This window comes from Hermetia illucens, chromosome 5, assembly GCF_905115235.1.
Source record: "Hermetia illucens chromosome 5, iHerIll2.2.curated.20191125, whole genome shotgun sequence".
NCBI lineage: Eukaryota > Metazoa > Arthropoda > Insecta > Diptera > Stratiomyidae > Hermetia > Hermetia illucens.
This window is the reverse complement of record NC_051853.1, coordinates 3,841,649-3,863,643: the sequence shown is the minus strand read 5'-3', so window position 1 is coordinate 3,863,643 and position 21,995 is coordinate 3,841,649. Positions and strand designations below refer to the sequence as shown.

The window sequence follows — 21,995 nt, the reverse complement described above, 5'->3', positions numbered from 1 at the left end:
GATCACCTGAAAGCCATAACATTACAAGATATGGAGGTGAAACGAGAAACAGAGGTCAAATATTTGGGAATCACGCTAGACCAAAAATTACTCCGGAAGACACATGTCGGAAACACTTGTCGAAAAGCCACGAAGGCTCTGATAACTTGCAGATGCATAGCAGGAAAAAAATGGGGTTGCAGCCCGAAGATACTACTTTGGATATATACTGCAATAGTAAGGCCAATGATTACCTATGGAGCGGTAATCCGGGCAGAAAGAACCCAACTCAGCACACAAGCCAAGGAATTACATAAGCTCCAAAGACTGGCTTGCGTGTGTATCAGTGGGGCAATGAGGACATGCCCAACGGTATCCCTGGAGGTCCTTCTGGGATTAACCCCTCTCCATCTGCACATACAGATGCAGGCAAGGAGATCAATATTCAGGATGGCCGGTAGTATGAGTGAAGCGGGGAGCTGCCTAAATCGAAGGAAGATTGATATCCTTTCTAGGCGGTATCCCGAATTACTGATACCGAGGGACAACATGACAACGAGGTTTCACTTCGATAAGAAGTTTGAAACACGTTGGAGTAACAAGGCAAACTGGGAGAGCGTGGCTGCGACATACGGCTTAAACCAGCAACTGATTACTTGGTACACTGACGGATCCCTCACTGCAGAGGGAGCGGGTGCCGGTGTCATTGGTCCAAGGAAAATGTACTTTGAGTCAATGGGCAGGTAAACTAGCATATTCCAGGCGGAAATTTACGCCATAGACAAATGTGCCTCCTTTAATCTGCAAAGGAACTACAGGGGGCAGAACATAGCTATTCTCACCGATAGCCAAGCAGCGATCAAGGCACTTAGGTCCAACCGGGTTGAACTCTAAACTGGTATGGGAATGCCTTGAGAGACTGAATACACTCGGCTCGTCCAACAAGGTCTGGATACTTTGGGTTCCAGGCCATGCTGGGTTGGAAGGCAATGAGGCAGCGGATGAACTAGCCAAGAAGGGAGCAGGGATGCCTTTACACGGGCCAGAATCCTTCTGTGGAATCGGAAACAGTTTCATGGCTATGAATCTAAGAAACGAAGAGAACCGGTTGAGGGAACTACATTGGGCGGGCCTACCAGGGATGGAGCAGTCCAGGGTGTTTATTGGGGGATACGAACCCATGCGTACAAAGGATTGCTGAAACCTCACCAAAAAGAACCTCCGAATTATAATGGGAATTCTCACTGGTCATTGTCGGCTTAACTATCACCTGGGGAAGCTAGGGATATCTACGGACACTGCCTGCAGGTTTTGTGAGGAGGAGGACGAAACCTCAATGCACGTCCTTGGACAGTGTCCGGCACTTGTGCAAAGTAGGTCGATACATCTGAGAGAACACTTAATACCAGATTCAAAGCTGAAACTTCTGGAAGTGGGAAATATACTAAAGTTCCTAACGGTTACAGGCCTGCTTCAGATACTATGATCAACAGGTACACTGTAACCAGTAAAAGGGGCACAACAGTTCTTCAAGGTCGCGGTGCGACTTTCCCTTAACAGAATAATAATAATAGAAGGGAATAGTCGAAGAGTGGTTAGGAAACGCGTGATGGAAAATTGAAATTCCGTTAGATTCGAATCTGAGTATCTATAAAAATATAGGACAGGGAAGTCGTTTGCGGGATAAATCGAAATGAGGCATTTTCAATCTGAAAATATTACGTTCAGTTAAGATACAGCGAAGGAAAGGGAGTATTTCGGAATATTATGAGGGAGGATTTTAAGAAATGATTATTTTTCATTAAGGGTTGGAGATTCAACTTTTTTCATATGTGGATTACAGGGTTACAGCGATAGTTTGCCAAAATGAACTTAAAGTAAATGAACAAGGTCCCTGAAATTTGAGTGGACTATTATAAGATTGTATTGCTTTCACTTACGCCTTATACGGATAAACTAATTCCTGGTGATGGCAAAGACGTGTTTTTGTAAGCTCATATTTAAAGTTTTATATACAATCGAATGAAAGGACATTCTCGAATCAGAATTATCTTAATATCTGACGTTTTTCGAAGGAGTTTAGTGCCATGTTTTATTTTGCATCTTCCATAGCAAATTCTTAACAGTCTATCGCAGTTTCCAATAATGTATCTAGTATTTTGTTAGTGCCTACAGTCCACTGTTTTCATTGGGAAAGTTTACATGTTTCCTAGTTTCATCTATCAATTGATTAATTAAAAGAAAGTTGTATCTAATTCTATCGGAATAGGGTTTTGTTTATTGTTTGCTCTTAAGTTGATGTATTTCAAAGAATGCTTGCCATGTGGATGGGGTGGTTTTCTTTTTTCATTTGATTTTTATATAAATAGAAACCTTTCTGGTATTTTGTTCATATCTCACTTTCATCCGGTAGTAGAAATTTTCGCTAAGTATTTACAGGTGAGAAGAGGAAAGTTCAATGGATAGATGAGCGCAGTTTTGAGCATTTTTTTATTTAAAAATTAAAAAAAATCTAAAATATATAATTAAAAGAAAATATATATCGAAAATATAATTATAAAAATTGTGACATTATCATTTATATTTTAGAAAATCATGAACGGCCCTTTTGAAGTTTTCTTTTGAATAGGTTCGGAGAAAATATGGAGAATTTCCACAAGATTGCTTTTAATTGGATGACAGGTGACTTGAAATCAATGGATACGAACTTTGTCCATATTTTCTTCCAGTTTTTTTTTTAAATTCTGAATATTCTGTTTTTTTTTTGGTTTGTAGCAAATAAGCTTGCTTTTCTTAAAGAAAGTGGTCCTAAATATTTATATGTTCAGTTGATTGTTAAGAACTCATGTTCGCATAGAGCCCCCATTTATTTAGATGAAAATAGTTTGAGTACCCAAATTTTGCTGCTGCATTCAATAAATCAAGTAGAGGAAACCTGCAACTACTACGCTTTGAGCATACAGTTGTGGACAGAGATTGAAATAGTCATGAAGAACACTTATATTTTCGACTACCATGACAGGAATATTTGAAATTTATATTTATTAAACGTTGTTTTTAAGATGGAAACAAATGCTATTTCATATTTTATGAGAAGAACAAAAATAATAGTAACAGAAAATATCTAAAATCTACAAAATCCCAATTTTATTTCATGGCAATAATTAGAGAAATCCAAATTAATCATTCAAATATTTCTGGATTATTTGATTCATGATTAGTTGATGATAATTAGAGAAGCCCAAATTAATCACACAAATGTTTTGTTGATTATTTGATTTATGATTAGTAATCATCCAAATATTTGTTGATTATTTGATTCATGATTAGTTGATGATAATCAGAGAAGCCCAAATTAATCATACAAATGTTTTGTTGATTATTTGATTCATGATTAGTAATCATTCAAATATTTGTTGATTATTTGATTCATGATTAGTTGATGATAATCAGAGAAGTCCAAATTAATCATACAAATGTTTTGTTGATTATTTGATTCATGATTAGTAATCATTCAAACATTTGTTGATTATGTGATTCATGATTAGTTGATGATAATTAGAGAAACGCAAATTAATCATTCAAATATTTGTTAATGATTTGATTGAATGAATTTTTTTGCCACAAAATAGTAAGTTTAAAACTTTGATCTTTAATCTGCAATTAAAAAAATATAATAAATAATCATTTCTATGGATCCCTCACATAGTTTAACAGTTAAAAATATTTTTCTAAAATATATTCCATTTCTACAGAAACAGGTACTTCTATTTTTGTAGCTATAAGTTATTAAATTCATTTAATAGGGGATCTTATCAAAACCTGGGAAATGTCTGCTGAACCACCATCAACAGCTCTACTACGAAACCCTGTCCTCACCTCCACGTGGTGACCACTGGGAGCTCTTCTTTAACGAAAAGCTGCAGGCGGAGAAGGATGAAGGCGAGTCTTCCAGGACAAATTGTACCAACTAGTCCTTCAGGCTGGGTAGGGCTAACGATCCTACACCGAAAACACCTGGACTGATAACATAACGATGAATCCGACACCCTAAACGGAAGAACATTTTGCGTATTTTCTCATGGAGCGTGCACTCCCTGCATAGAGAAGGAGCAGCTCCTTCTGCCAAGCAGCTAGCCGATACCCTGCCCCACTATAGGGCTAACGTAACAGTGTTGAAGGAGATCCTTTGGGCAAGGACCGGTTTCCTGGAGAAGAGTCGCTACACCATATATTATAGTGGCCATCCAGTAAACATGTGCTCGGAGTAGGTTTCTTAGTCAGCCAAAAAATGAAACCTGCTATTATCGGCTTTGATAATATAAAGGACTTCTCGCCACTTCTCAGCCTTGGTAAATGTCAGAGCATACAGGGGATCCAATAAGGACTCGGACCACTACTTCATTAGTATGGTGCGCCGGGGTCGAATAAAAACACCACCTGGAATCCTCTTTGACAATCAGGTGAGAGTTAACACTGAACCCATCCACAGCACAGCCCTCCGCAACACCTACAATGGGAAATGGATGCCGCAATAACCGAAGAATTTTTGGCCCCCTACTTGAGTATGGACGATTCCGTAGCCTACATAACGGCGAAATCTGTGAGCGATACCTTGACCGTCAGGTAGCGGATAAAATCCGGCTCAATAAGTTGGGGTAGCCGGGTCATTTAATCCGTATGGATGAGGATGATTCAGTCGGAGAAGTCTTTTAAGGTAGTAACTGTTGTAGAAAAAGAAGACGACGCAGACCCTGCCTGAGATGGAATGATGGCGTAGGCCAGGACGCCAGACAGCTTTTAGGGATATCGAATTAGTGGATTTCGGCGCTAACCTGGGATGTTTGAAGTTCCTTATTAAGGCAGACCTAGACCGGATACCGGTTGTTGCGCCGTTGATGATGATGGTGATTCCGAATATTTCCATAGCAGTCACTAGTCAGGCGACACGTACAATAGCTTCTTTTGCCTCGTTGATTTTTGAGCCCGGATGCTCGTCGTGGTTTGATAGAACTAGATCAACAACTCCACAACAATCAAAATTGTCTAAGGTCAGTCCAGAGCAAATATTGCCTCTTCCAACAACTCGTAAAAGATCATGCGTATCTCGAAAACGAGGAAAAATAGTATTAATGACTGGGTCACCATACAAAAAAGGAGTAATTAGGGGTCGGGCTTTTAGGTTTATTAGGAGTTTAACATGAGGACGGTTTTTACAAAACATATTTACGGAAAGGATATTGTTAGTAATTGAAGATGACGTTATCTTTCTTTAGATTCTAATGAAGGCTGCCCTGGATGTTCCATATATGGCAATTGGATACATTACATTACTCCTGTGCTGATGTGGATGATGAAGCCAACGAAGTAACGTTCACCTGCCGGCTTTATTGCTGTACCCCATCTTGCCCTCACCCGCGGCTAGACGACGTGGTGCGACTTTTCCAAGGTTTTGTGTAAAACAAAATCTTATTAGAATCGATTCGAAGTCTGTTTGACCGTCTGTCTGTCTGTCACACCCGATTTATTTGCAAACTGCAAAGGCTGTTGCCACGAAATTTGGTGTGAACATGTTGTCTGTGTATCCCTTTACATATAGCAAGGGGCGCCATTTTGTGCTGTTAAACTCAACAGGCAGGGGATTATCCATATCTATGGATATTCAAGGAATATTTTTAATATGCTTAGGATAGGATGAACACACATCCTTTATCCCCGAAGTGTCCAGCAAGTAGTCCTGGCCCCCTAGCTGGCAGTATACCTGCGTCCTAGGTAGTAGCCTTGAGAAAGTCTCTCAGTGAAGAGCGAACCGCGAACCGAGTACACGACAGCACTCTGTCGACGTCGATGGGGTGATGTGAGTCTTGCCCTACCAAGGTGGTAGTTGTGACGTGTATCAGGAGCCAGCCCCTTCTGGACCTTGGCTGGGTAGTGTGTATTTAGCCGGTGTTAGTAACTGCGTTGCCCTGAGCGAGCGCTGATTCGTTCGTGAATTCCAGGATCAGCTAAGTCAGACCTCAGGAAACTGGGGTAGTAACGTTTTTTAGCGTTTATTTGACATGATACCAGACTTTCGGTGCCGGCTTGATGCTCTGGAGGACGCCGTTTCGGGCACGGAGTGGTAAATCCTGGTAGGTGGTGATTTTAATGCTAGGGCCCTTGAATGGGACATCGCTCCGCTAGATTCCAAGGGTGAAAGTAGTTTTAGGCTGTGAGGGAAGCATTCCTGGCATCACTTTTGCGTCGGAATCTCTGGCACCATCGGTGGATGGGTGGCGAGTCTTGAAAGAGTTCTCGCCTTCGATGTGGTTGACGCTACCTGCCGGCGAGCATCAACCCGACGCTCCCCCTGCCTTTGGAATGTCGCGAGGGTGAACATCGGGAAGTTCGTCGAACCTTTTGGCGCAGGCCGAGCCGCGTTGGAGGTCGCTCCACGCCAGCCTGTGAGGCTTCTATGTCTCGGAGCGGCCCAAGCCTTCTATGCACTGGTCGACGGCAGAAATTGCCACCTACGGAGGGAGTGTCATAGGCTTGGCGGTTTGGCATAACTGTTACACGCCAAAGTGGAGGCATGCGCCATAAAGGCACAGTATAGATAAGCAAAAAGGAGACTCCGCAGCGCGATAAATAGAAACAAAGCTCGCGGCTGGCAGAACCCGTTCAAAGAGGTGAATGAGGACCCATGTATACTAAGTACCGACCAGATGGACTGCATTGTACGGGCATTATTCCCCAGACATTCTATATGGGTTGGTGTCAACAGTGCGGAAAGCGTCGAAAATTGCCCTAGCTCGAAGAAGTGGTTCTCACTATGAAAAACAAAAAGGCGCCAGATCCTGATGGCACCCCGGTGGAAGTTTACAAACTGGTGTTCTGCCAACGGCCAGACTTGCTGCTTGGGGCGTTCAACGCTTGTTTGAAGGAGGGCAATTTTTCTTGTCGCTGGAAATGATGAGCAAGGGAAAAGGAGACCCGGAGCTCCCGTCTGCATATCGACCGCTGTGTATGTTTGACAAGGCCGGGAAAATGCTCGAGAAGCTCATCAGGAGTAGACTCGTTGACGCGATCCGCGCTGCCGGCGACTTATCCCCAAGGAAGTTCGGGTTTAGAATAGAGAGATCCACGGTGGATGCTGTTATGGAGGTCATGAATGCTTCTCATCGATCTCTGATCATCCGATCTCGACGAATAGTGCCTCTCATAACGCTTGATGTCAGAAATGCCTTCTATTCCGTAAGATGGAGATATACAATATGCTAGGCACATTAGAAAATTTATTCCGCATGCCAAGCTATCTCTAGCGGATATAGAGGGATTATCTAAAAGACCGCTCCCTGCTCTATGAGACCCTAGGGGGCCAGAGAAGGATGGAAATCACGTCGGAAGTGGCTTAGGATCCATTCTAGGGCCGCACCCTTGGAACGCTTCCTACGATAATCTGCTGAGACTCGATATACTCGAAAAGTCGTGCCTGGTCGGTTATGAAGACGATGTTGCGGCACTTTATGCCGGATGCACTGTTAAACAGGCGCAAAGCAGACTTGGCATATTGATGTGACGGGAAAGCGGATGGATGACTACTCATGGTTTCAGCTTTGCGCTGGAAAAAGCCGAAATAGTCATCTTGACCAGAAAGAGAATTCCGACCCTGCGTCCCATATCGAAGCCAGCGGTTAAATACCTTGAATTAATGCTCGACACGAAGATGAGCTTCTTCGAACAAATCAAAACAGTAGCGGACAGGGCTGCAGCTGGAGTCTCGGCCTTGAGTCGGCTAATGGCGAATGTTGGGGGCCCTAGGTTACTAGGAGACGTTTTGCAGTCGGTTTTGCTTTATGGCGCGTAGGTATATTCTAAGCGTCTTGCTCAAGTGCAGAGACGGGGAGCTTTGCGAGTGGCGTCAACTTATCGCACTGTTTCAGAACCGGTCGTGATGGTGATCGCCGGGGTGATCTTCAATGCTCTCATTGCCGAGAAGCGTAAAGCTATCTACCGCCGTAAGGGCACAAATTTAAGAGAGCTGGTTGCCTGTGATGAACGTCAACACAGCCTTACTGAGTGGCAACGCTCTTGGCAAAATGAGCTAAGGGCAGAGGGACGGCGCGACTCATTGACAATTTAGCCCGTGGCTGAACCGAATGCACGGTGGGATTGATTACTTCATTTCCCAACTTCTAAGTGGCCATGGAGGTTTTCAGTCTTCCTCATCACAGGATGGGGAAGACACGATCCGCTGGTTGTGTGTTCCGCAATTGAGTGGCGGATGACGCTGAACACAACTTTCTCTCTTGCGAAAGGTGGGACGGTTTTCGTCAGTAGCTTTATCCAGACACAGGGGAGCTTTTTCCAGACAATCTTGTCAGAAAGATGCTGAAGAGCGCTGGCAGCTGTAGTCGCGCATTATGTTCAGGGTCTTCTTATTGTGAAGAAGATTGAACTCGATCGGCGGAGGGACCGGATGGCAAGGGGGTTCCCTGAATTAACAACTTTCTTTCTCCCTTCCCCTCCCGTTGGTGAAAGGCGTTCCCTGACTTGAAGGCTCCCAAAGCCGGGAGAGCGGAAGGATTAGCCCGAAGTAATGTGTCAAACGGTTTCAGGCTAGTTTTCTGATGATAAGGAGGTTTAGTTTGGTTGGTAGTTCGACACTCTGTGCGTAAACGCATTCACATACCCTACTCCAAAAAAAAAAAACAAAAAAAAATTAGTTTTAAAGGAACAGAGCGCGAATAAATGGCTCGTGCTGATACTATACCCTTTTTAGGTTTTAGTTCACCCACTTTCTGGGATCTTACTTCTTGAAACCGCTAGAGGCTATCATTCCTAAATCTTTTTTGTAATTTGCTTTGAATTTACCAAAAGATCCCTCTATTTAATTGTTTTGAATACAAATTTTTAAATATAAATTTAAGATTTTAGAGAATTTAGATATTTTTTGTTAGAAAATTATTTTTTTTTTTCGTAAAATTCTCGGCAAAAATTCATGTATGTTATGAAATTGAATATTAATATGATAATAGATAAAAATATAAATTTTATATTGTCTACAATTGTAGCTCAAAATAATCGCCAGGTAATGAAGAAATGATTTATAGTTGAAAGAGAAAAAAATTGTTCAACTATTCCGTCCGTTTGGGGTTTGTTTTTCTATTTTCTAACTTTTCGGTCTATGTATAATATAGTTCCGTAATAAATATAATTTAATAAATATAATTTAATAATAAATATAATTTAATTAATATAATTTCATAATAAATATAATTTAATTAATATAAATTCACAATTAATTATATTATATTAAAAATAATCATAATGGAAACTGAATCAACCATGAATCTGTTTTGTTCTGTAATGAATTGTTAGTTTGTGTCTCATTAACTACATTTATAGGAAAATTATAACTTCAACAATATCTTTCAAGTACATGCAGCACATATTCGTCAATCTGACTCCTTTTGTGTCCTATTTCATGACATTTTATTCCAAATGTGATATAATTCTATTTTTCATACACAATTTCTTTACTTTGAGTATCTGTGTATCTGTACTTGTTCGATTTGACTTCTCTTTGGTTCATGCTCTCGGGATTTTTACAATGTATCTTTTAGCATTGATTCCTTTTATCTATTACTAATTTTTATTCACCCGATAACTATATACGATTACTTACCTAGTTAGATTGTTGATAATATTTAGTTGGAATCGATTAACGTGATTCGGATTTCCGTGGTTTGTTGGTTTGACGCTCAAATGAAATACACACAAATTGTATCTAATTTTTTTCTTTTTAAAAAACATGAGCCAATGGAGCCAGATCGCTTCTGTGGATTTTTGAAATATCTTTTTTTTTCGGGTATATCTTTCGGTCGTAACTACTATATTTATGTTTCGTATTTTCATTTCTATGCACGATTTTGGTATTCTCGAATATTAGTTTTGCTATTTACATATGTTTGCGTTAGCTTTATACAGTGTTTGTTTATTTTTAGAATTTCGTATTTAGTTTACGTTTCGTCTCAACCCTTTGAACGATTCGTCCTGTTTTCAGTTTAGTTTCTTCGTTTGCATGGACATCATGCTGGAAACTGTCAATCTGCAGATGCAAATCTTTTGATTACACGTGATTTCATCTATGTTTCTGGAATGCTTTCAATATATTGATAACAGGTTTATTTGCTCACTATTTTTATTTACCATATTTTTTTTTTTATAGCTAACATACCTTTATTACTTTGTTATGGTTTTTGATATTTTTATGGATTTCTATTTTTTATCGTCTAAATTAAAAACGTTATGAATAGTTCCTGTTTTTATTCCATTGTTATGTTATATGAAATGTTTCTCTGCCTAAGTGAACAAATATTAAGTGTCTCTTCTCTGTCCCTTATTTACTATCACTTTTCAATGAAACACTAATATCTTTTGTGTTGTCTAGCGATGATGGGTTGCTGGTTTTGAATTTACTATCATTTGCGGCTAATTTTGTAGAAAAGAGTAAACTCAAAAAGGATACGGAACGCTGAACAATGTCACTTGGACTTGTTCACAAATTCCCATTATTCTCCACTAGTTTCGAGTCAATGAGCCTCAACCGGAGACTATCTTCAACTGTAGTAATCTTTTTAACATTTAGTAATTATCTTTTTTCAATTGGTTATACACTAATACTTTACTTAAACTAACCTTGCTCCTTGCTTCACATTCGATCTGGTAGATTAATTTGGTTTGGGTTTTACTTATCAATTACAATTATTTAGAATACGTTCATGTTCATTTTTGCTTTTATCTTTTATCTTAAAAAATTGACTTTACATTTCACGAATCAAATGAAAATTCCCAAAAGTTCGAACTAACTTCGTTTTTTTCTGCACTTGTGTGGAGTTCGTGTATTTTTGTTATTTCTCTTGGACATTTGTGTGAGGGTTTAGGATGTGTGGAGACGAATGCTTGGTTTAAGTCTAATTATTAGTTTCATGTATCATTTAATATAAATTTTTTTATGTAATATCCTCTGAATTACACATTTTCCACGATCTCGGGAAAATCTTTTTAATAGGTACGGGGAACAAAAGAACTTTAAAATAATTTGTTATTATTCGCTAACCTTAGTAATGTTAATGCATATAAAAGTGGTAATTACATTTCTCATTCGTTTAATTTTATTTTATTCAATATTCCTCTTAGTATAAAATCACATGGGGTCGATGGACTTTACCCCAATAGTTGTTATCAGTGTTTATATTCGGGATAGCGACCATTCTCCATTAATTGTCCGTCTCCGTGATTTGAATCGAGATGACTTCGTCTCTGTTGGGGTTGAATAACGCTTCCGCTGCTCTCCGTTTCCGTCGAAGGTGGCGAGGGGTAGTACTCCCGTGGACCGACATTTAATCCGTTCGTGGTCGCATTCATTGATACGGTTTCGCCGTGGATGATACCCGTTACTGACGAGGATCCGACGCTTTGATGTGGGTGGATATCCGATGATGTTCCGGGATCCTGCACCACCACGGAAACTACATCCTCACTCGCCCACCGGGCTAATTGTTGTTGAGCTTGAATAAAGTCATCACTAGAAAATAATAATCAACAACAAAGAAGACAAACGATAAAAGTGAAAGATTTTCTCGGCCAGAACAAATGATTCTACAGAATTAGTTTGAGAAGGAGTGCATGGGGGATCGGTCAGACGCTAATGGATATAAGCGGGCCATGCTACCAGGTGTACTCCTAATTAATTTCCGTTTTTTTTTTCGATAGATGGCGTTCTATGTTTTGGGTCGCTGTTGGTCGCACATACCTGTCATTTTGTTTAGTTGTTGTCGAGTTCCTAAACTGCGTTGACGTTTCCCCAAAAAGTTCCTCCAGCAAGTTTTTGTTGCGCGTTAAATATGTCGGCGTACGTACCGAATTTCGAGCATATGCGCCATGCATTGCTTTCCATGTTCAATCAAGGAAAAAAGTGTCCGAAAGCCACTGTGCACTTGTGGAAGTTTATGGCGATCGTGGTTTAACACTTCGAACATGTGAAACCTGGTTACGACAATTCAAAAATGGAGATATCGACCAGAACGACGCCGCACGTTCCGGCAAGCGAAAATCGTTTGATGACGCCGAATTACAAGCATTATTGGATGAAGACAACACACAAACGCAGCAACAGCTTACAGATACGTTGGAAGTTCAACAGCAAGCAATTTCAAAACGTCTGCTAGCCATGGGAAAAATTAAGAAGTGTGGAAAGTGAGTGCCGCATGAACTGACCGAGTGACAAATGGAGGACCGAAAAGTGACGTGTGAAATGCTGCTTCAACGGGACAAAAGAAAGTCTTTTCTCCATCGTATTTTTACGGGCGACGGGATTGTCTTGGAGAACCCTAAACGCAACAAATCCTGAATGTGTCCAGGTGAAGCATAGACATCGACGGCACGACCAAATCCCTACGGTCGGAAGGTCATGCTGTGTGTGTGGTGGGATCAGACCGGTGTGATCTACTTTGAATTGCTGAAACCTAGTGAAACTGTGAATGCCGTTCGCTACAAACAACAAATTAAAGATTTAAGCCGAGCGAATGCTGAGAACCGACCAGAATATCGAGAAAGATAGAAGAAGGTGATTTTTCTCCATGACAATGCACCATCGCATAAGTCGAAAGTCGTTCCCGACACGCTGGAAAAACTCAAGTGGGAGGTGCTTAACCATGCGGCTTATTCACCAGATCTAGCCCCATGGGGTTACCACCTCTTTGCCTCATTGGGCCACGTACTTTCTGAGAAGCGCTTCGACTCCTACGAAATTTTTCGAAAATGGCTCACTGAGTGGTTCACCTCCAAAGACCGTCAATTCTACTGGCGTGGTATTCACAAATTACCAGAAAGGTGGGAAAAATGTCAAGAAAGCGATGGAAAATATTTCAAATAAAATAACTATTACGGTTTCCTCGGAATTATGTGTTTTATTCAGAAAAAAAAAACGGAAATTAATTAGGAGTACACCTGGTAAATATTGCATTTGCTAAAGAATAATGAGAGCACAATCTGCCCAGTTACAAAAATTTCTTGCCAGGAGAGCAGTCTAAATGGAAAAAGGAAATGCTCCCTTTCATCGTACCTCCAAACTTTTAAGTAGCATTTTCAGACACACTAATTCCGTTCATTATGACAGATATACGGATACCTCACCTTGATAAGGGCACCCGACGGAATTGGCAGACACACATGCATACAACCCCCTCATTGTTCCTTTTTTCAGTCAAAGGGTAGCACTATATAGGCCCCAGGCCGAAAGCGTGGGTCGGCACCCATGAAGGAGCACAAAACTTGGGAAACGCCAGCTGAACTAACACCAACTCACCCAACTCTATCTTTACCTACTTGTGGTGATCGCTTAAAGCTCCTTTTCAACAGAAAAACTGCAGATGGGGAAGGATGGAGTCTCGGGTCTAAAATCCGAAAAATTCCAACAGGTCCTTAAGAGAAGGGGAGGTGAGCTACGAAACCACTCAGGGAGCCTCGGACTGGACTGACAACACAACGACTCATCCGGTATAGGAAAAGGACAAACAATTTGCATATATTTTCATTGAAAATCAAAAACTGCTCAGCAGTTAGTCGATACCCTGACCCCATTTAAGGTTGATATCACGGTGTTGCGCGTTGTGAGTTGGGAGTAAACTTTCTTGTAGTTATCGGTTTTGAAAACATAGGCAAACGACTATGCACAAAACATCAGCTTCATCAGCATTGAAGTCCCTACAGGGAAGACTTAAGAGACGGAGAAAGATACTCTCTATGAAGGTATGATATCCAAATCATAGAGATTTTACCGATAAAATAACGACAGAGCCCGTTTTCGAGATATATTTTCCCATAGCTTCGATAAAATTAGCAATGACAACGGGTTATGGTTTATTAAACTAGCAATGTCACGTGAAATGAGAAACAGTTTTCGAAACTGGATCACTTTCAACCTTAATCAGAACGTATATTGGTGGCTTGGGGAATCGGGGCTAAACGGCTTCGGGCAGACAGGGTAAAGTCACTGGATGGCAACGATTCTTGTTATCTCCAAACCAAGTCGACTCACACCTCCCAGTTGGTAGCCCGGGATAACCACAATTCAACCTGATGGTGAACTAACGTGAGCGACGACAATGACGACGACCTGGTATGGCATTGACTTATGATTTGGCAAACGGTTTGGAATAGGTTGCATATGAGCTGCATGAGAGTGACATCTCGTAGAAACGGCTTTCCGGTTAATGTTACAGCTACCTCCGTCCCAATAACAACCTTGGCAGAGTTGCAAGTACATTCAATACTATCACACCATTAAGTTTGGGGTGCAGGCTCAGTTGTCATGGTCTCCTAAGTAGTGCCTTATTTCGGCTCTGAACATAAACTACCATAAAGATTTGTGTTCACCGATGCGTGACCTTCCTTCTCGCATAGACAATCACGGGGATCATTTAAAATGACTGCACTTTCTAGCGGAAATAGCGGCTTGCAGCTGGGACCCAATCACAATGACAACAACAACAGCAGCAACAATAAACACGACGGCGCAACCGGCAATTGCCGAAATTTACATTACCCTCACCACTTCAGGCAGCTAAAATGGGAGATCCCACTATACATCCCTTTTTCAAAAAGCGCCAAGTTGCGACGGTCACCTACTGAAAAAGTAGAAAAGCCCATGGTCTCAACGGCGAAGGCGACTGAAAGTGAAAAAGAGAGTGACACCGTAGAGGCTAAGGGTCCTGGCGACCAACAATGAGAGACACCATCGAGTTCGAGTTCGGAAAAGCGGGAACGAGAAAACATGGCAAACTCCGAGCTGCGTGACCCCCCTTTGTCGGAAAAAAATGTGACGAACTCTCTAGCCGAAATTCAAGTCATCTCACCGAGCGAAACTTCTGGATGACCGTCGAAGTGGAGCTGAGGAAAAAGCACATCACATCACTATCACACGCAAAACGCTGTGCACTCAGCCGCCAGAGGGAGAACAAAAAATCGACAAAAGGAAGCCAGGGGAAAACAGCGGGGATTGGCCAACGAGGACGCAGCAAGAAGAATTCTTCGAGGTGGTAATCGAGCGGACCAAGTAGCGTTGAAAACAGGAGAAAATTCAGCAACAACAACCTAAGTTGAATATCGACTAAAGTGGCTTCATAGTAGCAAAGTTGAAGTCGACTACGACATCGGCGTCAAAGAAAACGTGAAGAGGCAAACCACGGTCAGATGCCATTCTCAATAATCCGAACGAAGGGAGATCTTTCGGGGAAGTTCTTCGAGAAGTCTGCAACAACGCTGGGGTTGATGTTAAATCCATCCGGCGAACTCGAATTGGCGATATACTTGTAGAGTTGCATACGAAGTGGAGGGCCATCTTATTCTCGTCGCATTGGTTGCATATGGCTGAGGCCACCACTTCGATTCTTTCCGTATGCTAGTTTAAGGGGCAGTGTCCCGTTAAAAGCCCTAATAGGGTTTTCATGTCCCACTTCTAAAGATGTAACAAAATTGCAGCCTCGGGTTCCTTCACAAAGATTTTCGCCTGCCGGTAGACAACGACACCAAGTGGTTTGTCAACTTATGCTCTCAAAGTTTGGGACAACGAATCAATGGATAATTACTGGACATTCTGGAAAGTAGTTCTCTCTCTCTTCCGGCAATGTGCTTCTGTACTCTCGCCAAGTGGTAGCAGAGACAAATCAGGTTAAGGAGCATTACAATTGTACAGTGCTATGCATCAACGGGGACTTCCGATATAGTGGAGAAGAATCCTTTCAACGAGCAATTACATGCAATTCTAGAGAGGCTTCCTAAAGCTGACATTATGATCGTGATGGGTGATCTGAATGCCAAGGTGGGCTCTGACAACACCTTGCCCGGGACTGTGATGGGACAGTAGGATCACTCTCGGAACACTATTAAGAAGGGTACATTACTTTGAACATAACAAATACGAAAGACATCATCCTCTTCAAGTCTACTCAATTGCTGGCCTATACTGATGAATTGACATAATGTGAGGAATCACTTGAGGTATACAAATTGCCTTTGTTGCGGCACCACTAACTCTCAGAAATTCGCCCACGCAGGACATCGAATCTACCAAATAAATGGGGACCTCGAGTGGAGCAACCCAAAATAAAAATAGTTTTTTTTTTCAAAACTAAAATTAACAAAGAGTATTAAAACCGCTTTTCTCAAAACGATGCGTCATCTGCTACAATTCCGTACTCTAGAGCAATAAGGTGACTGATACCGACGCCAAGGTGTCAACTGGAGGTATTCCTCAGAGCATCAACAGGTTAGATCCAGCAACCATGGAGTTGGAAAGCGTAGGCCCGATCTCACACATTCAATCTTTCTGGGAAGCGGATCCTACCCTCTGGTTTTACCAGATAGAAGCCGTGTTCACCACTTCCAGGATTAAGAAGGACGAAATGGGAATTCAGCTGATTATTGCCAACTTGGACCTCGAGGTACTACAACAGGTCTCCGCTTAAATATAAAGTTTTAACCATGACTACAACGCACTCAAGAATAGATTGATTGAAGGCAAGCGGATCAGATGACTTTTGGAAGACTGAGAAATTGGAGATGAGAAAAATTCTCAATTTCTTCGCCAGTTGAGATTACTTGCCGGTTCACTTGCGACCGATGATCGCGTACACAGGAGATCCTACAAACCTCGAAACAAACAAACTTGGACAAATTGGGAGCCTTAGCGGTTAAAATGGGCGAAATCTACTCTTCGCATTCCACAGTCTGAGCACTACAACCCATGTCGGTCGTGTCAGCTTGGGAGGCGGAAATAGCAAAACTCCGCCAGTAAATTGCCCAACTACAGCTCCGAGGACAATCGAGACCGCCGCCACAAAATAACATGAGGCCGCGATGGCTACTGTTACTATTGCCTACCCACGGTCTTCTAGTAGATCTCCAGGGTCAACAACTAATCGAATGTAAAACCAGCCCTAGTACGAAAGGAGGAGTGATCCAAAGCAATCTACCCACGGTCTCGACGGTCCCAGAAGGCAAGCCCGTAGCCGCTAAGGCTAGAAGACTTCCCTCGGCAAAGTATCAATCGGCAAAACAAGAATTCCAGTGGTTGATGGACCACAGAATCTGCCGACCATCCAACAGCCCTTGATCGAGTCCTCTGTACATCGTGGAAAAGGGGAACGGCACTATTCGGCCCTGCCGCGACTACCGTCGGCTTAACGCATACACTGTACCTGATAGGTACGGTGTGCTCAACATAGCGGACTTCAACGTGGGGCTACGCGGCAGACATAAGCTCATTTTGGAACGAGCTTACTTCTAGATTCCAATAGCAGGTGCTGATCCTGAAAACAGCAATTATAATGCCATTTGGGTTGCTCGAATTCACTCGGGGACCATAAAGTAGCTACGAAGGTTCTTCGGGATACTGGACTTTTACCGAAGATGCCTTCCACATGCAAACACTATACAGAAGCAGCTAAACGCATTTCTACACAATTCAAAGAAGAACCACAAGTTTCCGATCCTCCGGCCAAACTCTGCAGATCTTCAGAAGGCTACACTACTAAGTAATCCAGACCCAAAAGCAGAAATATCATTAGACTGTGATGTCTCAGAATACGGTATGGGAGCTGCACTTCACCAACGAGTCTTGGGAACCTTCAACTCCAATGGATCGACATCTCAGGAACGGAAACCTCTATTCTATGTGAAACAACCCAAAACCCACGGCCCTACCCGCCAGCCGACTTCAGAAGAAGCATCTACGACAGCCTTCATCAGCTCAGCCATTCCGCCATCCGAGCTACTCGAAAGTTTGTGTCCCAACGCTACTTCTGGCCAAACATGAACCACGATATTGGAGAATGGTTGCTAGCTTGCATAGCTTGTCAACCAGAGGAGTTTTTCCACAAGCGGGTCTTTTCGAGCACATCCACATCGACACCATAGGCCCTTTACCTGCGCCCGAGGGTGAAAGTTTCTGCCTGACAATGATTGACAGATACATACGTTGGGCAGAAGCTATTCTAGTCGAAGAAATTTCAGTGGAAACTATCGCTAGGGTATTCTACGACCACTGGATAGCTAGATTCGGTGTACCTTACCGCATCATAACCGACTAAGGACGTCAATTCGAGTCGAACTTATCCTAGGCATCGACCGTATCTGAACCACGCTCTACCAACCACGGATGTGTGGAATGCTGGGACCTACTTTTGAAAAGCGCTATCATTGCTCAGTCCGATGATCTGGGTGCTCATGAGTCCTGGGAACTGAGCTAAATTAGGAGAATCTAATCAGAAAAATGTCTTATACGCTGATAAAGAAGTGCAAGACAACTCAACGTGGAGAATGTAAACGGAAGACAATCTTATCCAAAATGAGGAATCCTGACATAAAATATTAAACGTAAAGTTACCTCCTGGCGGCAAGATAAATGGCCTATAAAGCAGACCAGTTAGGGTTGAAAGGTGAACCTAATTTTATCGATAAGCCCAGTCAAATTAAAAAAAAAAATGCCCGAGATAATCCCTAAATTTGTTTATTCTCTTTGCAATTATCGACTTGTCTTGGTAGAGGGATCTAGTGGGGGCTAACTTCCGGAAAACTGTAATTCCGAATCCGATTGATAATCGAAAAAACATGAACTCAAATTATTATGCATCCTTCGCCAATTGGTCAATGGCATCAGGAGGGAATAGTATCGCGAACGGAGTCTCTGGAGTACCGGGTGTCTCCCCAAGATGAAGAAGGTTTGGTTATCCATCGGTTTTAACTGCGCGTTGAACTTAAGATAAAAGGGATAAACACCATTTGTGGGAGATCTTTGAGTAGTTGTCAATTTGCCCAAATCTGGCATGAATAACCTCAGTGACAACCTCAACTGAATAACGGAAAAATCCATGCATCTACCTTAAAAAAGTTGTCCTGTGAAATCCGAATTCATGGAAAAAGGCTATGATCACCCTTTTTACCTGATTCTAAAGGAGGGTATAAGGGGTGCTCTAATTGATTTAGAGCTAGAAACTTAGCTCCTTCCTTTTCAAAAGTATCTGAAGCGGCTGCAAATATACGTCACAGTTGGATGAAAATAGAAGCCTTGCAGTGTGATGGGGAAGAAAAGTATATAAGCTTCGAGGTGACGAAAAGCTCCAAGCAAGCAGGAATTCAACAACAGCAAGGAAAAAGAGGACCCCGGTCGGTGTAGTTCGCTGTATCCTTCAGCAGTCGGGGTCGCCATCATTTCTTGGTGGGGAATGAATTGCCATTGCAAACTTGATGAGAAATCTAAGAGTACCAGCAAGCCTGGAAAATAGAGCTCCTTACAAAGCGTAGGAAAACACTTGACGTCCTTGAAAGGCTTGTTCTGCAGCTACTCATAATACACAAAATGCTAAGCCACATTCAATTTGGCTCCTGGGATTAAAAAAAGTTATCGTGTCTAGGCACCTAAAATTTTTGGAAGATTGTGAAGGCGAAGGTAATATTTGCGAACCAGGCCCTCAAGTTTAGAGTCAAGTGGATATAACGAGCCAAACAGATAAATTGAATGATAACGTGGTTGGGACTCAGGGAAATAAGGCGTCAACTTAGATTTCCGAGATACCATTTTCCAGTAGTTCCTTCTCCTGAACTAATACATGGAGGCGGAGTTTCGGGATGACGTTTCGAGAATGATAGCATAGTCAGGGTAAAACTGTACACGGCCATGAGAGAATTCGGTATCCCGACGAAATTAATAAGACTGACTAGGCTGACCCTGACCAATGTGCGAGGCCAGATAAAAGCAGCAGGATCACTCTTAAGACGATATCGACATCAAGGAAAGAACCACCCGAGACGTACAAACTGCCTTCATCCAGATCTAGCAGGCGGCGACTAGGGCGAGATCTTGGGCTGCACATCAATGAAGGCAAGACAAAATATATGGTGGCAACGTCAGCACCGAAGACGAATCAACCAACAACATCAAACCGAACTGGTCAAACACGAAGAAGAATAAGGATAGGAGAATACAACTTTGAGACCGTTGACAATTTCTCCTATCTAGGGTCGAAAATCACAACCGATAACAGCTACGATGATGAAATCGTATCGTAAATGATCTTGCCAGTCCTCGGAAACTTGGGTTCTTAGCAAGAAAAATTGCGAACTCTTGGCCGCGTTCGAGAGAGGAATCCCCCGAAGAATTTTTGGCCCCCTGCATGAGGATGGACGATTCCGTAGCCTACACAATGACGAAATCTATGAGTGATACCATGACCGTCCGGTTGTGGATAAAATCCGGCTCAATAGGTTACGGTGGGGTCACTTAATCCGTATGGGTGAAAATGATCCCACCCGGAAAGTCTATAAGGGCAATATCTATGGTAGGAAAAGAAGACGAGGCAGACCCTGCCTAAGATGGAGCGATGGCGTGGGCCAGGACGCCAGACAGCTTTTAGGGATATCGAATTGGTGGACCTCAGCGCAAAACCGGGATGTCTGGAGTTCCTTATTAAGGCAGGTCTAGACCGGATACCGGTTGTTGCGCCGTTGATGATGATGAATTACCGACTTGTTGAACTTGCAAGAAAGGGATAAACCCCATTTGTGGGATTGGAGCCTTTATTTGGAATCAGCAAAGTTATATGAGAACCTTGTGGGATGTGATGCTGGGATCAGCAAGTAATCAATTTACCGAGGAGAAACATCGGTGGGCTAGCAAATTAATACTCCAGCAGAAACGGCGGATAAAAGCTCTGAAACTAATTAAGCTTAAAGTTAGGACACTGAACAAGCAATATTCAAACTTTTTAATGAAGAGAACAAAACAGTTTCGAATTTTTGAATTGACAGACACACATGTATACAACACACTCATTGCTCCTTGTTTCAGTCATAGGGTAGTACCTACTATATAGGCCCCAGGGCAAAACATGGGTTGGTACCCCTGAAGGAGCACGAAACTTGGCAAACGCCAGCTGAGCTAACACCAACCCACCCAATTCTATCTCCACTTACATGTGGTGATCGCTGAAAGTTCCTGCTCCGGAAAACTGCAGACACAGAAAGAAGAGCTGAGTCTCCCGGGCCTAGAATTCGAAAAAAACTGTACCAAGTGGTCCTTAAGAGAAGAGAGGGGGCGTTACGAAGCCACTGAGGGAGCCTCGGACTGAACTGATAACACAACGACTGACCCGGCAAAGGAAAAGGACAAATGATTTGCATATATTTTCATGGAAAATCAAAACCTGCTGCTGAGTTGTGTTGCGAGTTCAGGGTAAATTTTCTTGTAGTTATCGGTTTTGAAAACTACTGTGCACGCAACTTCAGAGACGGAGAAAGATACTCTCTATGAAGGTATGATATCAAAATCATATTTAGAGATTTTACCGATAAAATAACGACAGAGCCCGTTTTCGAGATATATGTTCCCATAGCTTCGATAAAATTTGCAATGACAACGCGTTGTGGATTGGTAAACTACCAGTGTCACGTGAAATGAGAAAGAAATTTCGAAACTGGATCACTTTCAACATAATTGAAGAATACCAAAACGTATAGGGGTGGCATGGCGTCCCGGGGCTAAACGGGTTCGGGCAGACAGGACAAAGTTGCTGGATAGTAAGCATCCTTGTTATTTCTGAATCAAGTCGATTCACACTTCCCAGTTGGTAGCCCCGGATAACCACTAGTCAACCTGATGGTGAACTAACATGAGCGGCGACAATGACAACGACCTGGCTTGGCTTATGATTTGGCAAACGGTTTGGAATAGGTTGCATACGTGCTGACAGCTGTGGCATTCTGTTACCTTAGTACACGTGATTGACATCTTCTGGAAACGATTTTCCGGTTAACGTTACGATTACTTTTGTCCCGATAATAGCCATGGCGGAGCTGCAAGTACGTTCAAAGCTATAACACCATCAAGTTAGCAAGCTCAGTTGTGATGGACTTCTGACTAGCGTCTGATCTCGGCTCTGAACACAAACTCCCATAAGCAATTATGCCAATCCACG

General features: G+C 42.3%; 1 protein-coding gene across 9 annotated transcripts in view; it reads right to left on the bottom strand.

The window, feature by feature from the left end:
* Positions 1 to 21,995, bottom strand: part of LOC119656644 (zinc metalloproteinase-disintegrin-like jararhagin) — a 973,582-nt gene that overhangs the window by 17,213 nt on the left and 934,374 nt on the right. For 6 of the 9 annotated variants that reach the window (XM_038063092.1, XM_038063097.1, XM_038063095.1 and 3 more), the window contains one exon: positions 9,201 to 11,548. The exons of 1 other annotated variant lie outside the window; for it this stretch is intronic. In XM_038063092.1, coding sequence (XP_037919020.1) covers positions 11,206 to 11,548 — 343 coding nt within the window. In that variant the 3' untranslated portion in view covers positions 9,201 to 11,205. Of the gene's footprint in view, positions 1 to 9,200; positions 11,549 to 21,995 lie in introns of those variants that run through there. 2 more of the 9 variants (XM_038063098.1, XR_005250066.1) reach the window with 2 other exon arrangements.